Raw genomic sequence first — 18,443 nt, 5'->3', positions numbered from 1 at the left:
CCTAGGGGCTGGGCCCAGCCTGTGACGTTGAGTTCAAACCCACCCTGCGCTTATAGACCCAATAGACACTTGATTGCACGTCCAAGTTTGCTTCCTGTGAACAAGTTCTGGTGTTTCTAAACTTCAGCCCAAATCTTTATAGCAGGCTGCTGCTCCAGACTCCACTCGCTGGCAGCAGCAGGGCCCCAGAGCTGACTCTGCTGCAGGAGACAGAGCGAGGGCAAAGGAGAAAAGTTTCAGCCAGACAGTGCTGTTCTTAGACGCTTCTGCACGTGCAGCCAGCACAGCGGCTCCTTGGCGAGCAGGCGTCGGTTGCTGATGCAAACCAGAGTCCTGCAGAGGAGCTCCACCCAGCCCCAGGCTGTGCAGCTGGGGTGGAAAGCTGAGCCTGTGGGAAGGGGCGGCCGTGGGGTTCTACCCCCGCTACTTCTGTGCTCTGACACTGAGCGAGGCCCTGCCCTGCCTGCCGCAGAGGGGCTCGTTGTAGGGAGAAGGGTTGTGTCACAAGCACTGTTACATGCGGCCCACAGCTCGCACTCCATGTAGCCGCAGCCCGGCTGTCCCTGGAAAGAGCCTCCCAGCTGGTGCCACCTCTTGCAGCCAGGGCAGCCTTTTGTTCCCTCCTCCATCGCAGAGCAGCTGGGGTGCCCCGGCGCTCCTGTGATACAGAAATGGCCTGAGATCACATGAAGCCTATTCAAGGCAATCACTCGGCTTGAACACAAACAGCCGCCTTAAAAGGAACTAAAGGTGATTTTAGCAGGGCACCGAGCAGCCATGTTCGCACAGCTCCTAAATGCTGTATTTCCTTCCGGTGCCCAGGAGCATGGCATTGCACCAGAGAAGCATTAGCTCTTAGCACGTCTCTGCCCTGCCAGGGGAAAAGGACTGAGAGAGGCAGGTAATAGCTTCTCTCGCATGTAAAGCTCCCTCCATCCTACCCTGCGTCACATGTCCATCAGAGAAGGAAGGTGAATGTGTGACCTGTCCATGCCAGCACATGCTGGGGTTTGGACTGTGCAATCCCCTCGGCTACTGCTAAACACTGGCTCTGGGGCCGGCTGGTGAGTGTGAGAGAAGAACCCCAATCAGGAGTGAGGTGGTGGGTTTTATTAGGGTTTATTGAAGCAGCTCCAGGCTGCTGTATAAAAAACATTGTACAGAACTAGCTCACGGGCCCTTGACAAAGTGTTAAGACATTTCATGCACTTGTCACTGGTGCTGCAACAGAACCCAGAGGCCAGCTGCTCCTGGCTAGGAATCTTGTCCTGTCCCTGCCAGTGAACAACCGTTCCATTAGAAATACTGCTTTGCTCACTCGCAGCTGTGAAACAGTCACCTGCCTCCCAAAGTGCTGCAGATCCTGGTGACAGCAGGCGTTACTGGCAGTGCAGGGGCAGCTGTGGGAAACACAAAGGGATCCTCCCTTCTTAGGCTGCTGCCTGCACTGAAAAAAGTGACAATGTCTGTAAAGGAAAAGGACTACATCCCCCCAGCTCCTGCTGGGAGATCCCTTGCATGTAAGGGCAAGAATGGAAAATCTGTCCTTCCCCATCAGCTTCTCAAGGGTGAGCCGGGCAGCCAGCCTGGCTGGAGCTTTGCCCACCAAGCTCCCTTTAGAATCTATTCTAAGCCCTCCGAAACCGATGTGACTTTGCAACCAGTAATTGACACCCAAAGGGACTGTCCTGCCCTGCCCTGCACGCCTGGTGCTGATGGGTTCCATGTCCAGCGGGAAGGAGGACTGGATTGTGGGGCACCCCCATGACTTGATAGGTTGTGCTCTACTGCCCAGGTCTTGCGTGCCGATTCTTGGTGAAGTGGAACAGGAAACTTGTTGCTCCTGGTGAAACCTGTAACGCAGAAGGGGCTGTCGTGAGAACGCTAAGCACTGAAACCAGAAACTGAGGCAAGGTCAGTGCTTAATTTGTGCCAGGGCTGAGCCCCGGCACTTCTGGGCTTGCTGCATCAGTTATGAATGTAAAAATAACGTTGCGTAAAGCCCAGCACCTCTTTCATTACAAATTAAGCACTTGGCAAGGTGAGTCCACTCCCCTCAACCTGGCCTTGTGCAGCAAGCCTGCCTGCATCCGAAAAGGAATGTCCTTTAAGGCGCAGGATTTTACAGGGAATATTTGGCTGTATCTAACAAACTCATCCAGACACAAGGACACAGGATCATGGGTAAGACGTAGAATGAAAGGCCTAGTGACAGAGAGTCCAGAAAGGGTTAATTCCTGTTCCAACTTTTTTAAAATTAATCGCTCCTGCAGCAGGAGGTAAGTGGCATGAATGGGACCAGAGGATAATTAGAAGGAAGAGACCCTGTGTTTATATGTAGACAGGGCTTGTCTTACAAATGCAATTACAAGCCATACTGGGACTAAATCCCAGCTGTAATCTTGTTCTGGCACCAGCTCTCCTATCCCCACAAGTGATGCTATTTGAGTGTTCCTGGCAGACTGACCCTGGCACCGTGCGGAGGAGCCTGCGCTAAAACAAACCAGTCTGTTATTTATGGAAACGAGCTCGAACTTTGGGCTCCTGCCGTTTGTTGCAGACAGACTGGGAGCTGCTCCATGATAACGTAGTGATCAGCAAGCCGGGCTGTCCCATACCATGAACATCAAATCCCATCTGCCAACAGCATTCCCCAAAGGCTTCATATAGGATAGGACTCTGGGGAAGTGCGGAGATGCCAGATGGAGCATTCTCCCCCTCCTGTTATGTATACAGCCCTCCTCTCTAATACCCTACAGCCTAGAGGGACGACTCCTCCTTCACTGGTTGGGCTCTCCCACGTCTGAAAGCTGGGGTTTGACAGCTCTCGCTAGAGAGGCCATGCCAGCATCTCTCAGCCTGGAAGGTTTAACCTGTCTGCTTCTGTGCCCTGCTGGAGCAGGGAGGTCCCAGGGGCTCAGCGTGGAGGGTAAGGACTTACCGTTCCAGTCCCGGGGCGAGGCTCAGGCAGACAGGTATTTCCAAGTGCTGACGAAGGCGGTGGGGATGAGGGAGTAGGGCACGGTAGTGACGCTGCTCCAGGTGTCGGAGGAGGGGTCATAGCAGTCCAGAGTTTTGCAGCGTTGGGCCCCGCAATAGCCCCCTACCACGTAGAGCCTGTTCCCAGATGTGACCGCGCGACAGCTGATGCGTTTAGCAGTCACGTCCGCGAATTTGGACCACTGGTAGGTGTCGCTGTGGAAGCGGTACGCGGAGCTGGCAGAGAACTCCGTGTCTCCCCCGATCACAATCACGTGGTTGCCCACTACGGCAGCAGCCGTGTAGCGCCAGGGCTGGGGACAGCTGGCAGGCACCGTCCAGCGGTTCTGGCCAGGGTCGAAGCACTGCACTCTGGGCAACTTCTCCTGGTTCACGCTGGTGCCACCAAAGACAAACAGCTTCATTTTGGCCCCCACCACAGCAGCGTTGCTCACGCCCTCCCGGAGAGGGGCCACCAGGGACCACTTGTCCGACTGGGGGTCATAGTGTTCGACCTGCTTGAGAGAGACGGAGGGCGAAGCTGGGAAGGAGCCGCTCACCGCTGTGTGGCCTCCGACCACATAGAGACAGTGGTCCAGCTCAGCAGAGCCATGGCCAAACCGGGCCACCAGCATGGGCGCAGCTTTCGCCCACTCATCATGGAGAGTGTCGTAAACCCAGACGTCTTTGGAGGCGCCGTTCTCGGAGCCCTTGCCGCCGGTGACGTACACTTTGCAGCCGAGGGCACAGGCGCTGCACTCCTTGCGTGGGCTTGGGATGTCAGTGCGGGGGATGATCTCGCTGGTTTGACGGTCAACCACGTAGATTTTGTCACACACGAACGTCTGGCCCCCGAGCAGCAGCAGGGCCTGGCTGACCTTCCGGGGCTGGGCACAGAAACCCGTCACCAGCCCATCGTTCTGAAGGATCTTCATCTTGCAGCGCACGGCATCGGCCACGATCTCCCCTCCCAGCTTGTGGCTGGTCACCAGCTCCTCGGAGGCCACCTGGTTCCGCAGGTAAGACTCTGGCAGGAGGGCCAGGCGGACCGAGCGCAACAGCTCTGGCAAGTCCTCGTGCCGCTGCGGCAAGTCGTACCGGATCCAGCCGATGACCGCCTCGTACACCAGGCTCTCGTCCTCCACCTCCAGCTCCTCGCTCTCCACCAGCTCCAGCAGCTTGTCTTTGGGCAGCCGCAGGAAGTCATCAGTCTGGTAGAGAGACGCAAAGTTGGCCAGCGCCATCCTCCAGGACAGCTCCAGGAGCCTCTCACAGCAGTGGGCGTACGACAGCAACAGCATGTTCAGGCAGTTGGCTGGGTGCAGGTTTTTCTCCAGAAAGTCGGCCGAGGCGTCGCGGATGTCCTGGAACTGCAGCATGTCCCCAGCCTCCAGCAGGGACTCCGCATTCTCCTCGTTGATCAGCACCCGGGCCGAGTAGATGTAGTCCAGCAGCAGCTCCAGCACCTCCGGGTGCAGGGAATCGTGGAAGTTGACTTCCGCGTCTTTGCTTTCCTTCAGCCCCCCGCTGAACATGGCATCGAAGTACCGGCTGCAGGAGGCCAGCACGGCCCGGTGGCAGTGGAAGGCTTGGTTCCCCGCCCGCAGCACCACGTCGGTGAAGAGACGCCGCTTGCGCAGCAGGTTGACCTGGGTCAGGAGGCTGTCGGCATGGCCCGGCTTGTGGAAGAGCTGGATGTTCATGGAGCCGGAACTGGAGCGGGACTTCCGGTTCTCGTGACTGCTGACGGACATGGTCACGACGCTAGTCTGAAAGGAAAACAGCCGTGACCCTGGGCTCCAGAAACAAAATCCCCACCTGTTTCTCTCCTGCCTCCCCCAGGCGGCTCTCCAACGGGCTCACGTTCCCCTAACTAAGTTCCACATCCGCCCTGGCAGCTCAGGAGAACGCAGGAGGAGCACGTGCAGCAGCATGGCGCCTGGAGAGCAGCCGCCAGGCGGGGTTGAGAAGGTGGGTTCGGTGAAGTAACCCAAGTCCCAGAATGAGAAGAAACTGAATCAAAGAGGGGGAAAAGTTCTAGGAAAACTGTAATTACAGCCAAAGTGCAAGATGGCCACGGGCCGGGTTCAGCATTAACTCTCCAAGGGGCTGCACTGCCCCAAGGCTGTTGGTCAAGTTCCAGCTACACAATGTGCACCTAGAAAAAGGGCCGTGTGAGGAACCCTAGACAAACGCAGGCAGCGCCTCTGTCACTCCCCACGCCCCGGCCCGTGGGGCAGCCGGCTGTCCCGTCACCCTCCTTCCCCCCTTCCAGGCACGGGGCTGCCCGAACCAGCCCCCCAGGAACGCCAGGCCGCTCGGGGAGACGGCGGGGCGGGGCGGGGCGGCCGTTACACACGGACTCCGGGTTCGCCCGCGTGTGAAACAGGCCCGCGGGGCCGCAGCAGCAATTAACCGAAGCCGCCCGGGAGCGCCCCGCTGTCAGTGCCGCGGAGCGGCGTTTGACCCTTCCCGCGCCGACCTGCGCCCGGCCCCAGCCCGGCCCGGCCGGGGAGCGGCTCGCGGCCAGGGCAGGGCCGGGCCGGGCCGGGCCTCACGATGCACTTTGCACGGAGCTGCAGCGCGGCAGGGCCGGGCCCGGCCCGGGGAGCCCAGCACCGGCCCCGGGGACGGCGGAGGGGCCCGGGCCGCAGCGGGGGCGAAGCAGAGACGGGGGGAACTCGGGGGGGGGGGCTCGGGCCGGGGGGGGCGCTGGGGGTGGTTTTGCCCTAGCAGGAGGTCGCACCTGCCCGGCCCCCCCGGGCCCAAGCCCCCAGCCCCAGGGGGTGACCGCTCCGCTGCGGCCCGGAACCGGCAAGCCCCAGCCTGGGTCCCTGACCCGGGAGTCACGTGACCCGGCCAGGGCCAGTCCCCCCCCCACACTCACCGCCGGCCGGGTCGCGCTCGCCGGGCCCCGCGCTCCGCAGCTCTGGGCCGCCGCCCGCCTCGTGTCCTTCCCGAGTCGCCGGCTCCGCCCCCTCATTAATATGCAGTGCCCTGAGCCAATCAGCGCCCGACACCCTGCTTGGCCTCGCCCTGGGGCATGCGCGCTCCCACGGCTGGAGGGGGCGGGGCGCAGCTGGCTCCGGGACGCGCAAAGAACCCAGGCGTCCGGGCTGGAACCCAGGAGTCCTGCTCTAGCCCTGTGCCCCCTGCCTGGGCGCTGACTCCGGCTGCTGGCCCCAGCGCACCCAACAGGGTGACCAGACAGCAAGGGTGGGGGGTAATAGGAGCCTATATAAGAAAAAGACTCAAAAATCAGGACTGTCCTTATAACATCCGGACATCTGTTCACCCTGTCACCCAGCCGGGGCTGCCCTGGAGTGCCAGGCACCAGGCCGGGGAGGAGATGCGCGCAAAGCGCCGAGGCTCAGGCTGGTTTCCGGGCGTGACTCATTGCCCAGGCGTTTTTACACGCTCGGCTGAGGGCGAGGCGCTGTGACAGGTGTGGCTACGGTGACTTGCTAAAAACCAACCTGGCCCAGGCATGCGGTTGCATCCACCATGTTGTCTGCGCGCCCAAGCCGCAGACCAGCTCACCCCTCCCCTCCCCTCCCCAAGGGCCCCAGGAGGGCTGCCTCTGTGCCGGCCCAAGGCCTCGCAACTGAGAGGAAGGGTGGTCGCAAGTGCTGATGGCAGCTGCAGGTGTCTTAGGCATCTGCCCTTTCCACTGGGTGCCTCAGCTTTGTTCCCGGAGTGGGCACTGCCCATCCCCCCAGCAGCAAACTTTTAAGTAACAATGTGGCCAAGCGGCTGGAGCCCTTTCAAACCACACACTAACAGCTCTGCCTCAGCGACATCTACTGCAAAAAAACCCAGACCCACAGTAACAGGTCTCAACACCCTGGTCTATAGCCAGAGGCGCCTGCTATGCCGCTAAATATAGCCATGTAGGGGGCTGGAGCTTTGGCTCTGAAGCCCAGGGAAGGCGGCGCTGGTGGGTGCTTGAGCGCTGGCGAGGTAGCCTAAGCCACAGTGGCTCCATGGCTCTTTTACTGCCATAGCCTGAGCCCACGTCCATAGACCCAGGCGCTGAGATGTGCTGCTGCCAGCCTTTTTTTCCCCTTTGCCTTGTAGCTGTACCCTAAGAGCGGAGTCTGCCAGCAGGCCTGATTAGGGTGCTTTGCTTCTACTGAAGCATCCCAGCCACTGTAATGGGCACATTCAGAACTGGCAGCACTGATGTGAAACTGCACCACCCCCAGCCTGTTTTGAAGTGCAACACGCCTTACATCCCCAGGAAAGAATACATACCTGGCTCCCCAGCTGGAAAGAGGTGGGCGGGGGTGTTCATTACACTCCCCTCACCTTTGGGAAGTGCTTTGAGTTCCACAGTTGGAAAGCACTGCGTCTCCACAGTACTAACAGAGAAGGGGAAGGTCATTTGCCACATAAGGACTCATGAACCCTGGCCTTGAAGACCGTATCTGAAAGCTGCATGGCCTCTGAACCTCTCCACTTGCAGTGTCAGAGCAGGATATTGTTACGTTTCCTATGTGGGGAGTGTTATTGACAGAGCTGGCCCTCAGTGAGCAGAGCTGTTCACTGGGTCTCACTGATAAAGGGCCATAAAACAGGAACCATGGGTCTGAGCCATCGCTATCAGTCACACAATACAAAGCTCAGAGTGGCTGATCGGAGCCCTTCCTGCTCATAGATCACTGACACAGCACGTCCATGGCCAACTAATCAGTTAAAACCCCCATTGCGCAGCAAACACGCTTTCCTGTAATGTGGTAGAACAGGGACTGAATGGGCACAAAGGCCTAGTGGCAGTTGCAGAAGGGGAAAATGTATTACTGTTTCTCAGGCTCGTTCTACGATGGAGAGAGAGACCTTCACCAGTCAGTGACTCTGCCTTCAAATCACTTGCTGGGGCATTTGGTGTGCAAATAAGAGCAGGTGAGCTGGAGCAAGTGCAGGGCTGGACAATCTCTGCAGCAAGCAACAGCTGCCTAACCAGTAAGTGATCAATAGTTAAAGGAAGCATTACTCTATGGTAAATTCTAACCATCCTAGAAAGGGGTCATAGCTGGGGCCAGAACTAATTCAGAGAGTAGCCTTTACCGTTTCAGAACTGGTCCGTATTAGGACTCCAGCTACAGACACCCAAACTGATTTAAACCATGCTTAATCTGCATTAAGCTAATGCACCTCTTTCTCCTTGGCTGAGTGCTGCTGCCCACTGCTGGACACAACAAGCATGTGTACAAGGAAGCAGCTGTAAAACACTCTCATGAGATACTGTGGTGAAAAGTGGCCATTCTGATAGTAGCAGTAAAGCGCTGATGTGTTTAAGCAGCCAAGTACAGGGGGCCACCTACCCACCCACTTCAAGGGAACAACACTGGCCCAGTTGTAGGGTGACTCAGGTCACCCATCCAGCTGGAGTGCACTGGAAGGTCCGAGACTAGTGATGCAGGCGGGGAAGAAAGAGAAGCCTCGTCCAGACACGGCTCTTGTGCTTCTCTTGCTGATGCTCTGCAGTCCAGATGCTTTGTTTCCTGTCAGTCAGTGACAGCAAGTGCTTAGCCAAGTCCAGCAACATGCTGCCTCCATGCCAATCACCACATGGCAGCAGGATGAGTCAGGCAAGCAATCATGCAGAAAATAAGGTGAACCCAGAGGCGAAATTCCTGGAAGGCTGGTATGTGATAGTGGCATCTGCATGTTCATAGAGTTTAAATCAAGAAAGAACCATTAGATAGCTCACCTAGTCTTCTCTCCTGGATATCACAGGCCATTAAATTTCACCTGGTTATAAATTTCACCTTGTACTGAGCCTCATAACTTGTTTGGCTAAATCATAACTTTCAGAAAGGCAGCCAGTGTTGACCTGAAGACAGCTAGAGATGGAGAACCCACCACTGCCCTCGATAACTTGTTCCAACGGTTAATCATGCTCACTGTTAAAAATTTGTTCCTTATTCTAATTTTAATTTGTCTGGCCTCAGCTTCCAACCATGGTTCATGGTCTGACTTTCTCCACTAGAGACACTTTAGTCCCGGTGAAGTACTTAGACACTGTAATCAAGTCACCTCTCAATCTTCTTTTTGATAAGCTAAACAAATTGAATTCTTTAAGTCTTTATAATTTTCTCCAGCACCCACATCAATTTTGTGGCTCTTTTCTGCACCCTCTCTAGTTCTTCATTTTAAAATATGGACACTAGAAGTGGACTAGTATTGGTCTCACCAATGCTGTATACGGAGGTAAAATCACCTCCCCCACTCCTACTCGCTACTCCCTGGTTTACACATCCAAGGATTGCATTAGCCCATTTTGCCACAGCTTTGGCCTGGGAGCTCAGATTCAGTTGCTTGCCCACTATGACCCCTAAATCCTTTTCAGAGTCACTGCTTTCCAGAATGCAGTCCATTCTGCGAGTATGGCCTGCCTTCCTCTTTTGGAGATGTAGAACGTTGCATTGGGTTATATTAAAATGCATTTTGCGTGGCTAGGCCCAATTTACCAAGCGATCCAGATCACTCCATGTGACTGCCCTGTTCTCATCATTATTGATCAGTCCGCCAATCTTTGGGTCATCTGCAAATTTAGTCAGCAGTGATTCATCTTCATCTGGAAGTAACTATAACAAGTGTTGAATGGCTTTAGGCTTAGCACCAATCCCTGCTGTTTCCCACTAAAAACAGCCCCATTTGATGATGATTCCCCACTGACAACTACTCTGAGATCTGTCAGCCAGTTCTTAATACATTTCATGTGTGCTTTATTGGTACTGTATGTCAATGTGCTACATGGGAGATTAAGCACCCCTCGGAACAAGCAGATGAGCAGCACAGCCCAAACAATATATCTCCAAGACATCAGCATGGAGGCCATGGAAAAATCCTCTGTGATGGAAGGTTAGATAAGGGACAGTCTGCACCTGTCCTTGGGCAGGTTTAGCTAACACAGTACAGCTTCAGCCATAATATAGTCTGCTGTTTCAGAGCAGCTTGGAACCAGCAAAAGCCAGATAAGAAGAGTTTCTCTCTAGCTCTGAACAGTAATGATCAAATCCTCAGGCTACGCTTTGTAGTGTTCACTTCCTTTATTACTGGCACTGCCAGAGAAGTAATTGTAAAGATGAGCTTTGGTGCAAGCTCTGATCTTAGCATTCAGTCAATTGATCCATTACAAGGAAACTAAATATGTATTTGATTTTTTTTTAAAAGAAAGTCTGTTGGTTGGGGTGGAGTCTGACAGAAGAGCACCCACTGGAGAACTCCACACTGCGGCTGATGTTCCATGTGACAGCATCTGAAGGTACACTGGACTTGACCACTACAGGCAAAAGGTTTCCATTTCTAGCATAAGGGGCTACCTAGGATACTGATAACTAGCACTTCACCATATCACATGTGGCCTGAGCAATAGAGACTGCCATGAAAACAGACCCTTTAAACATCTGCTTCTGTTTTGTAGCTAGCAGCTCTGACCTGGGGGCCTAGGACCAGGATATTTTACAGGAGAAACAACACCTCCATAGACTGAAGACAAGCAAGCAAAACCCACTTCAGATCAGATGTCCCTGGCTGCACTGGCCAAGGCAATTTGGAAACTGACAGATACTTGGCATGCTCCTTTACAGCTCCTGGCATCTCTCAAGAATGCTTAGATCAGAGCAAGAGGGTGAGCTGGTGGAGTTCTCTCCTCTGAGTTTCACAAGTCATAATTGTGTCCATTTTCCCACCCCACAATGAGTTTCCAGACTTGTCTCATGTTCAAGACAACAGGGGAGGTGACATCCCCACCTTTTGGGGATGTGGGGACAAAATGAGAGAAGTCACTTGCTGTCCCTGATGTAATTTTTCCTATCTTTTGGAAAACCTCAGAGTCAGTCTCTCCTAATGGTAATCATCATTTCATTTGCCCTCATACCACAGAGCATATCGATCAGAGCTGAGATTTCTCCCTATACAGAGGATGCAGTTAAAAGATTCCTGCCCTGATGAGGAAGAGCTATCAACACGTTAACCCTAACTAATCACATTACAGAGACCTTCTGATCAAATTCTAATGACATGCTGCACTGATCCATAACGGGAAGCATTCATACTTTACCCACAAAAAACTTAGCCTCCTGAAGCTTACCCCATGGTTCACACAGCCCCAGAACCTGCCCCTACAGATGTTTGGTAAACACCAATCAGGGAAGATATGGTCCCCATGAGACCCACTAGCCATGGAGGAAACTGTCCAGCCCAAAGAAATCCTGGAGGCAGCCAGTGGACAGCATTGGAGAGATCTGCCATACTGCTGAGGATGCTCAAAACTTCAGATTTCACTTGGGCGTCTGTTTCCTTTTGACTCTGCTCCAAGGATTCACTGTGGGGAGAAAAAGGCAGAAATATATCCATCCTCCAGTCTGCCACTAGGGACTCTGGCAGAGTCACATGGCTGAAATCCCCATGATGTGTGCAGTGACTTTCAGAGAGGAAAAGTATCAGAACAAATGATTCAAGCATAGACAGGAGGATATGTTTACATCTGTAAATCTATCATTGGCTATTCCTTGCACCATCTGCCTGATAGACTCAAAATTATTGCAACAAATCCTAGAAGTTCTCTGCTGAAAAACAGTTCAAATGGCTTGTTCTTTTCTCTGAAAATTCGACATCTACTTGGAGTAGTATTCTCCTGTCCTGTATCACTGAATCACAATGATGTCCATTACCTCTCCCTAACCTCAGCCTCTTGAAGCTGACCCCATGATTCACACAGCCCCAGAACCTGCCCCTACAGATGTTTGGTAGACACCCGTCAGGGAAGATATGGTCCCCATGAGACCCACTAGCATCTGGAAGATGAGCATCCTCTCGTTCATTGCAAGGACACCCGCTTTTGGTCCTATATCTTACTAGCCTCAAAGGCACAGCATTACTTAACAGAGTATCAGATATATCGCAAGGGGATTAATTCCAGCTCATTTGGGATCTACAGCAATAGCTGTGTCCCTTCTCCTGATCCACATTTACATTTGGGAAGCCAGTGAGACCAGATAATAGCAGAAGGATTTAGGAAACACTAATGTGTATTATGCATAATTATAAAGTAGACACAGAGGCTGAGAAGCATCTTCTCAGGAAATGTTAACTGATCAATTATCAGTAACCAAGTTTCTGAGTATAGGCTTCCTCATTTGAGATTGATAAGTAATAATTAGTGTCACCTTGGGTGAGCTACTTCAGGCGATAAGGAGTATGTGTTAAAACGACTATATTACATAGGACAGAATGCATACCCAGTGCAATTTCTCAGCTTCCTTCTTAGCTGAAACAGAATTCTGAGAGACCTGAAAACAAGAGAGAGATGACGGTAAGAGTCCAAGCTGTCTGTGACCAAGAGAGACTCTGACACCATCACCCCTTGAATGCTAAGGGTCCATCTTAATAAGAACCACCAAATGCTAGCACTAGTCTTTGCCATGGGTAGAGGCATCCTTGTTAGAACAGGTTGTATTGCCTACAGGGATGGAAAAGCATTGTTCTACAACCATGATAAGCTACAGGGGGTTAGCCTCGGCCTAGATCAGAAGCAGCATGGTACTCTCCCTCTCGAGAGCTCAAATTCTTTCTTGCCAGTCTGATCAAAACCAAATTCTAAGCTTGGTACAAATTTTTCTAGATTTACCTGAACTTTGGGCTTCTAAATAATGTAAGGAATATGGAATAAAAGGGCCAGGGACAATAAACTGTCCTTAGTGAAGATTTTTTTTAAATAACATCGATCATGCAGCAAAAGCAACTGCTGGGGCCCTACCAGGGAGAGAAGATTCTGATGTCCTTCATAGCTGTAAAGTTGCTTACAGCTAATTTTGCAGAGGAAGTTTATCTGAATCTGCCACCAGGGCTTCTACATGGAGCAAGCAGCTGGAGTAATGTTCAAGCTACTCAATCTAGCTGGAATAAAATGCCCTTTTAAAATTGTATGGATTAATGTAGCTCTTAGATCAGGGTTTACTGATGGGTAAGTAGTAGGGTTTCAGCCCCTCACTATAACTCGGAGAATTCTTCCTTCTCCATGTGGGAAGGAGAATAATGTGGAAAGTTTGATTTTACTAATGCACAAGGACATAATTACGACCATATTATGTCAGATCAATGGGCCGTCTTGCTCAGTATTCTGTTGCTTGCCAGTGGCTGGTGCTGGATGCTCCAGGCGTGAATGGAAAAAGGCAATTTATCAAGTGATCCATCCCTGTCAGCCACTCCCAGCTTCTAGCAGTCAGAGGTTTAGGGACATTCAGAGCATGGGGTTGCATCCCTGACCATCTTGGCTAATAGCCACCGATGAACCATACTCCATGATTTTATCTACTTCTTTTTTGAACGTAGTTATACTTTTGGCCTTCACAACATCCCCTGGCAACACATTCCACAGGTTGACTGTGCGTTGTGTAGGCTTGCCAGCCCTCCAGGATTGTCCGGGAGTCTCCAGGAATTAAAGATTAATCTTTAATTAAAGATTTGTCATGTGATGAAACCTCCAGGAATCTGTCCAACCAAATTTGGCAACCCTAGCATCTATATGGCATTGTGGGAAGAAGTACTTCAGGCTGTTTGTTTTAAACCAGCAGCTTATTCATTTCACTGAGGCGACAAAGCGTCCTGTGGCACCTAACGGACGTATTGGAGCATAAGCTTTCATGGGTGAATACCCACTTTGTCAGATGCCAGACTAACAAGGCTACCCCTCTGATACATTTCACTGGGGATGACCCTGTTTCGTGTAGCAGTAAATAACACTTCCTTATTCACTTTTTCTACACCACTCATGATTTTATAGACCTCTATCATATCCTCCTTTGTTGTCTCTTTTTCAAGCTGAACAGTCCCAGTATTTTTAATCTCTTTTCATGTGGAAGTTGTTCCATACCCCTAATCATTTCTGTTGCCCATCCCTGAACTTTTTCTAATTTTAATGTATGTTTTTGGAGATGGGGTGACCAGATCTGCATACAGTATTCAAGGTTCAGCCGTACTATGGATTTATTAAGTGGCATTATGATATTTTCTGTCTTATAATCTATCCCTTTCCTAATGGTTCCTAACATTGTTAGCTTTTTTGACTGCTGTCACACATTAAAGCAGATGTTTTCAGAGAACTATCCACAATTACTCCAAGAACACTTTCTTAAGTGGTAACAGCAGAAAGTTAACTCAATGTGGAAACTAGAGGATTCACTTACTGCAGCAAGAAAAAAGGAAATGGGGCAAAACTGTCTTGAGATAATTTTACAGTAAGAGTCCAATTCGGTTTACAATTGAATCTTATTAACCAGCTAAACATCTGGCTAACGGAAGGGAGGGCTCTTTCAGGATTCCCATGTTTTCCTACTTGGCCTCATTTGCTTGTGTCGGAAACTGAACTGTTTTCCCCATTTGCTATTTCATTAGATGGGATAAACAACGTAACTAGGAAACAGCTCACATAAAGGTGACCTACAAACTGGGTGTGGCTGGAAGGATGTGTGTCCTTTAGGTGTCAGAAAAAAAGAAAACCATCTGAAAGGGTTTTTATTGTCAGAAGAGGAGATGGGGCAATTCTGGTTGTTTTTGCTTTAGAAACAGCAGATGTGCCAGCTCAGTCTTCCTCGAAACATATACAAGCACTGAATCTCTAGTGTAAAATAGAAGATGAAGAAAACTTAAAATCTTCCAGGCCTTCACTCATAAGGCAGCCAAAAAAAAGGGCATCAGTCCCATATCCTTCCCCACATACGTTTGCGGCAGAGCTTTAGCTCAGCCTGGCAATTTTTTATTTGCCTTTTCCCTTACAACAAGGAATACATTGATTGGTGAGGAAGATATTTATTTTTTCGTCCTGGTGGGTGTGTCAGCAGACTGTCTCTGGACTAGAAAAGTCTCATGATTATTTAGCAATACAGTAATAGTCACCTCTAAGGATTTACCAATACCCTACAGGCTAGGAGGATTTCTAGCACTATATTTTAGGCTCACTCAAAATCCCCTTAGTTTCCAGGGTGTCTGTTACAAATAGTACCGCTTCCTTCTGAAGATGTATGGTGTCAAGTATCAGGGGGTAGCCGTGTTAGTCTGTATCTACAAAAACAAAAAGCTTATGCCCAAATAAATCTGTTAGTCCTTAAGGTGCCACCAGACTCCTTGTTGCTTCTGAAGATGGACGCCAAGGCTTCTGATTCTGAGGAGGAGTTAAAACTTCAGAAGAGTAACAACAAGGTTAGTGGATAATCCAAAACCACAGTGTTCCATTGCCCAGCCCCCAGGAGCAGTCAGAGCCCCTCCTAAGATCTGTGGCCAGTAAGCCTTTCTGCCAGGCCCCAGAAGCGGAGAGAGTGTTCTCCTCATGCCCCTTTAAGAGCTGCATCTAGTGAACATTACCGTACAATGCCCAGGACAAGGGAGAGCCCCCAGAAAGCTGTGCTTAATGTCCACCACTTGTGTGAGTTTGTGCGAATAACATCAGCATCAGCAGCCCATGCTACGTGCTCACAGGGGTAGTAGAGCTGATCAGCCAGGTTACTGAGGACAGAGAGCCAGCGGACAATGGTATCTTCTTCCTGTAGCACAGAGACAGGCAAGAACTTAATACCGGCTGCTTTCTCGCATAAACACCACAGGTTAGACTGTACACTGCACCTTGCAGCAGCGTTGCTAATCCAGCTTCCTTGCAGCCCTGAGAACAAGCTTACCTCTTCCTGAGAATGGAGAATGAAAACAAGCACATCACTAACATATCCTGTATTTTATATCCAACATACGGCAATGATCTTGCACACAGTTTCTGATGAATATCCATCAAGCAGGGACTCTCAGCTGAGCCAGCAAGGGACATCTCTGCAGGAATTTCTACAAAGGCCAGCAAGGTTTTTGCTCTCACCCTATTTTGTTGTTGTTTAAAAAATAAACATTTCATGACGATGAAAAGTGAGGGAGTGAGAGCCCTGGAGGCTGCTATTCTGTTACAATTTATTATTTGTATTATGGAGCCCACTGTGCTAGGAACAAAAGTACAGTCCTGGCCCCAAGGAGCTTACAATCTCAGAATATGAAGAGAGACAAGGGATAGAAACAGATGTGGAGTAAAAGGAAATAATGAGATGCAGTTGGTCACTATGATAGACTGTGGTCTCAGCACACCAGTGATCTAGCTGCTGTCGAGTTTTTTGTAAGCATCATGCCAGAGAAGAGTTTTAAGGAGAGATTTGAAGGTGGATAATGAGGTAGCTTTAAGTTTACAGAGCGTGCCTTCCATGTGAGGGGCAACATGGGAGAAAACAGGAAGGTGGTTGTTTGAAAATGTAACAAGTGGGTGAGGAAGGCTGGCATTATAAGCCACTGGGAAGTAGACGTCAACCTTTTGCTACTGCAAGATGATGGGAAGGGTAGAGATAGGCCTTGGAAGTGAAGGCTGGATTGGAACCAGAGACGTGCGTGGCCCTTTAATACTCCCCTGAGGGAGTTAGGCCAGGGTCCTACACTTCTGCAGTTGCTTGCACTTCTATAGCAGTTACAGGAGAAGCCTGTATTTGTCTTGAAATACGAAGAACACTGAAGTTTATAAATACCATTTCTTGGAACGTGCTTAGTCCAAAACACATTTTAATGAACAGGGTAGTTTGCAAGCTTGAGAAAGCGAGCCTAAGCACGATCCTGTCTGTAACATTCACTTTGAAACTCCACTGGATCTTAGCACAGCCGTGGAAAACTGTAAAGATTTCTTAGAGTGTGAGCTGCCAATGGCGGCAGGGCCCATGTCTTCCTGGGGGTCTGTACAGCACTCAGTGCAACAGGGCCTGAGCCCAATGGGGGATATCACAATTCAAATAAATAATACAAATACTTCAGAGAAATACATGGTAGCTGAGGCCCCTGGGCCCAGGAGAGGTCATTACAACTTAGGTGATGCTACACAGCAGGCCCAAGCCTGCAAGGGGACCAGATGTCTAGGTATTGATATGGCCTCCATCACCTGCATGCGCCTCCTCCTCGCAGTCAGCAGAGGGGGAGAGCACAGCATTTTGCAGGATTAGGCCCCTGGATGTCAAGCTCCACAGGGCCCTTGGTCTCCCACAGCCCTGCGTGCCCTGTCTACCCCTGATCCCAGGGGAGAAGGGGGGCAGGCCTGCACCTCCTGGGGGGAGTGGCTCAACCTCCCATGCCTGGGGAACGGGGCAGAAGGGGCTGGTTACCTTGGCACCCAGCCCGTACTGGCGGCTGTAGGCGAGCATGGCGAGATCATCAAAGAGGCGCAGCACCGTCCGGCAGTGGCTCAGCTGGGCCGACACAGCCAGGAGCTTCCTGCCCATCTCTGACTCCGTGGGGCTTTTCCGGGCCAGGACCCCCCCGGCCAGCTGGCAGCCATAGCACAGGGTCCGGATCTGGGGGGAAGGGGAGGGTTAGAGCCCCCCAGGGAACCCGACCGCCCCGCTCCCGTAAACCCTGCCGCCCCTCTGCACCCCGCCGCCGCCGGGGGGGGGGAGCGCGTCACGCACCACGCGGTCGCGGCCCCGGTACGACTCCAGCACCGAGACCAGGCTGCTGAGCGGGTCCGCAGCTGCCGCCATGGCAACACTTCCGGGTTACTAGCAGCCATCCGGACATACGTTAGCAGCGTGATGACGTTTGGGCACCCTGCATGCAACACGGGATGGCGCGGTGCCTGCTGGGGGATCGCTGTCGCCATGGGGACCATGCCTCTTCCCTGTGTGCGACGGGGCGGGCTCGGACTCTGTCTAGGCCGCAGCTCCCCTGCCCTGAGCGGCCCAGAGGCAGCTGGGACTGGCTGGAGCCTGGGCGGGCAGGGCCTGTGCTTCCCCCTGCGGGCTGTGCGTCCCCGGCCCCCGTGCAACACCAGCGCCCCCTCAGCAGGCGGGTGGCGCCTCGCTCCACCAGGCCGTGTGGTGGGTCCACTCGAGACCCCGCTGGGGCGAGCGCCACGTGCTGTGTGTTATCAGCCTCCTGGTGATACCAGTCCGCCAGGCCCGTTTCCGTGGGCGCTCGCTCCCCCGCCAGCTTTCATCGCGAGGGGTCTTGTTCACGGCCAGGGGACAGGCGGTATGGGCGGGTAGCCGATGTGCTCGCTGCAGCCCGAGGGGTCAGCACAGCCCCGGAGAGCGAAGTCCTTCACGGCCTGCAGCAGTGCCAGCTTTGCCAGGAATGCCCTTCCTGGGGGTCAAGTATCAGAGGGGGAGCCGTGTTAGTCTGGATCTGTAAAAGCAGCAAAGAGTCCTGTGGCACCTTATAGACTAACAGACGTTTTGGAGCATGAGCTTTCGTGGGTGCATCCGAAGAAGTGGGTATTCACCCACGAAAGCTCATGCTCCAAAACGTCTGTTAGTCTATAAGGTGCCACAGGACTCTTTGCTGCTTCCTGGGGGTGTTACTGCTGAGCTGACTGGGAGTGCCCTTTCGTGGGCAGCGGAGCTGGTGGCTGAGGATTTGTAATCCCTTTTGACCTGGGCCTGAAAGTCTCC

General features: G+C 52.2%; 1 protein-coding gene across 2 annotated transcripts; it reads right to left on the bottom strand.

Annotated features, from left to right (window-relative positions):
• Positions 1-1,100: 1,100 nt before the first annotated feature.
• PEX11G (peroxisomal biogenesis factor 11 gamma) lies at positions 1,101-17,564 on the bottom strand. 2 transcript variants are annotated; one of them, XM_065421977.1, is made up of 5 exons: positions 17,463-17,564; positions 17,160-17,348; positions 15,349-15,527; positions 12,228-12,278; positions 10,016-11,311 (listed from the first exon to the last, which is right to left on the bottom strand). In XM_065421977.1, exons 1-5 carry the CDS (start codon positions 17,532-17,534, stop codon positions 11,086-11,088), a joined length of 717 nt encoding a protein of 238 aa, XP_065278049.1. In that variant the 5' UTR covers positions 17,535-17,564; the 3' UTR covers positions 10,016-11,085. The 2 variants fall into 2 exon arrangements, with proteins under 2 accessions (XP_065278048.1, XP_065278049.1); XM_065421976.1 differs by lacking the exons at positions 10,016-11,311; positions 12,228-12,278; positions 15,349-15,527 and adding exons at positions 1,101-1,853; positions 2,942-4,748.
• Positions 17,565-18,443: the final 879 nt, after the last annotated feature.

The sequence above is a fragment of the Emys orbicularis genome, chromosome 24, assembly GCF_028017835.1.
Source record: "Emys orbicularis isolate rEmyOrb1 chromosome 24, rEmyOrb1.hap1, whole genome shotgun sequence".
Taxonomy (NCBI): domain Eukaryota; kingdom Metazoa; phylum Chordata; order Testudines; family Emydidae; genus Emys; species Emys orbicularis.
This window is presented reverse-complemented; position numbering and strand designations above follow the sequence as displayed.

Coding starts and splice junctions, on each gene's coding strand:
- PEX11G (XM_065421976.1), bottom strand. CDS start 17,534: ATGGCGGCAGCTGCGGACCCGCTCAGCAGCCTGGTCTCGGTGCTGGAG. Junction 17,349..17,462: donor ACCGGGGCCGCGACCGCGTG/GTGCGTGACGCG, acceptor CCTTCCCCCCAG/ATCCGGACCCTGTGCTATGG. Junction 4,749..17,159: donor AGTACGGGCTGGGTGCCAAG/GTAACCAGCCCC, acceptor TTTTCCTTTCAG/ACTAGCGTCGTGACCATGTC.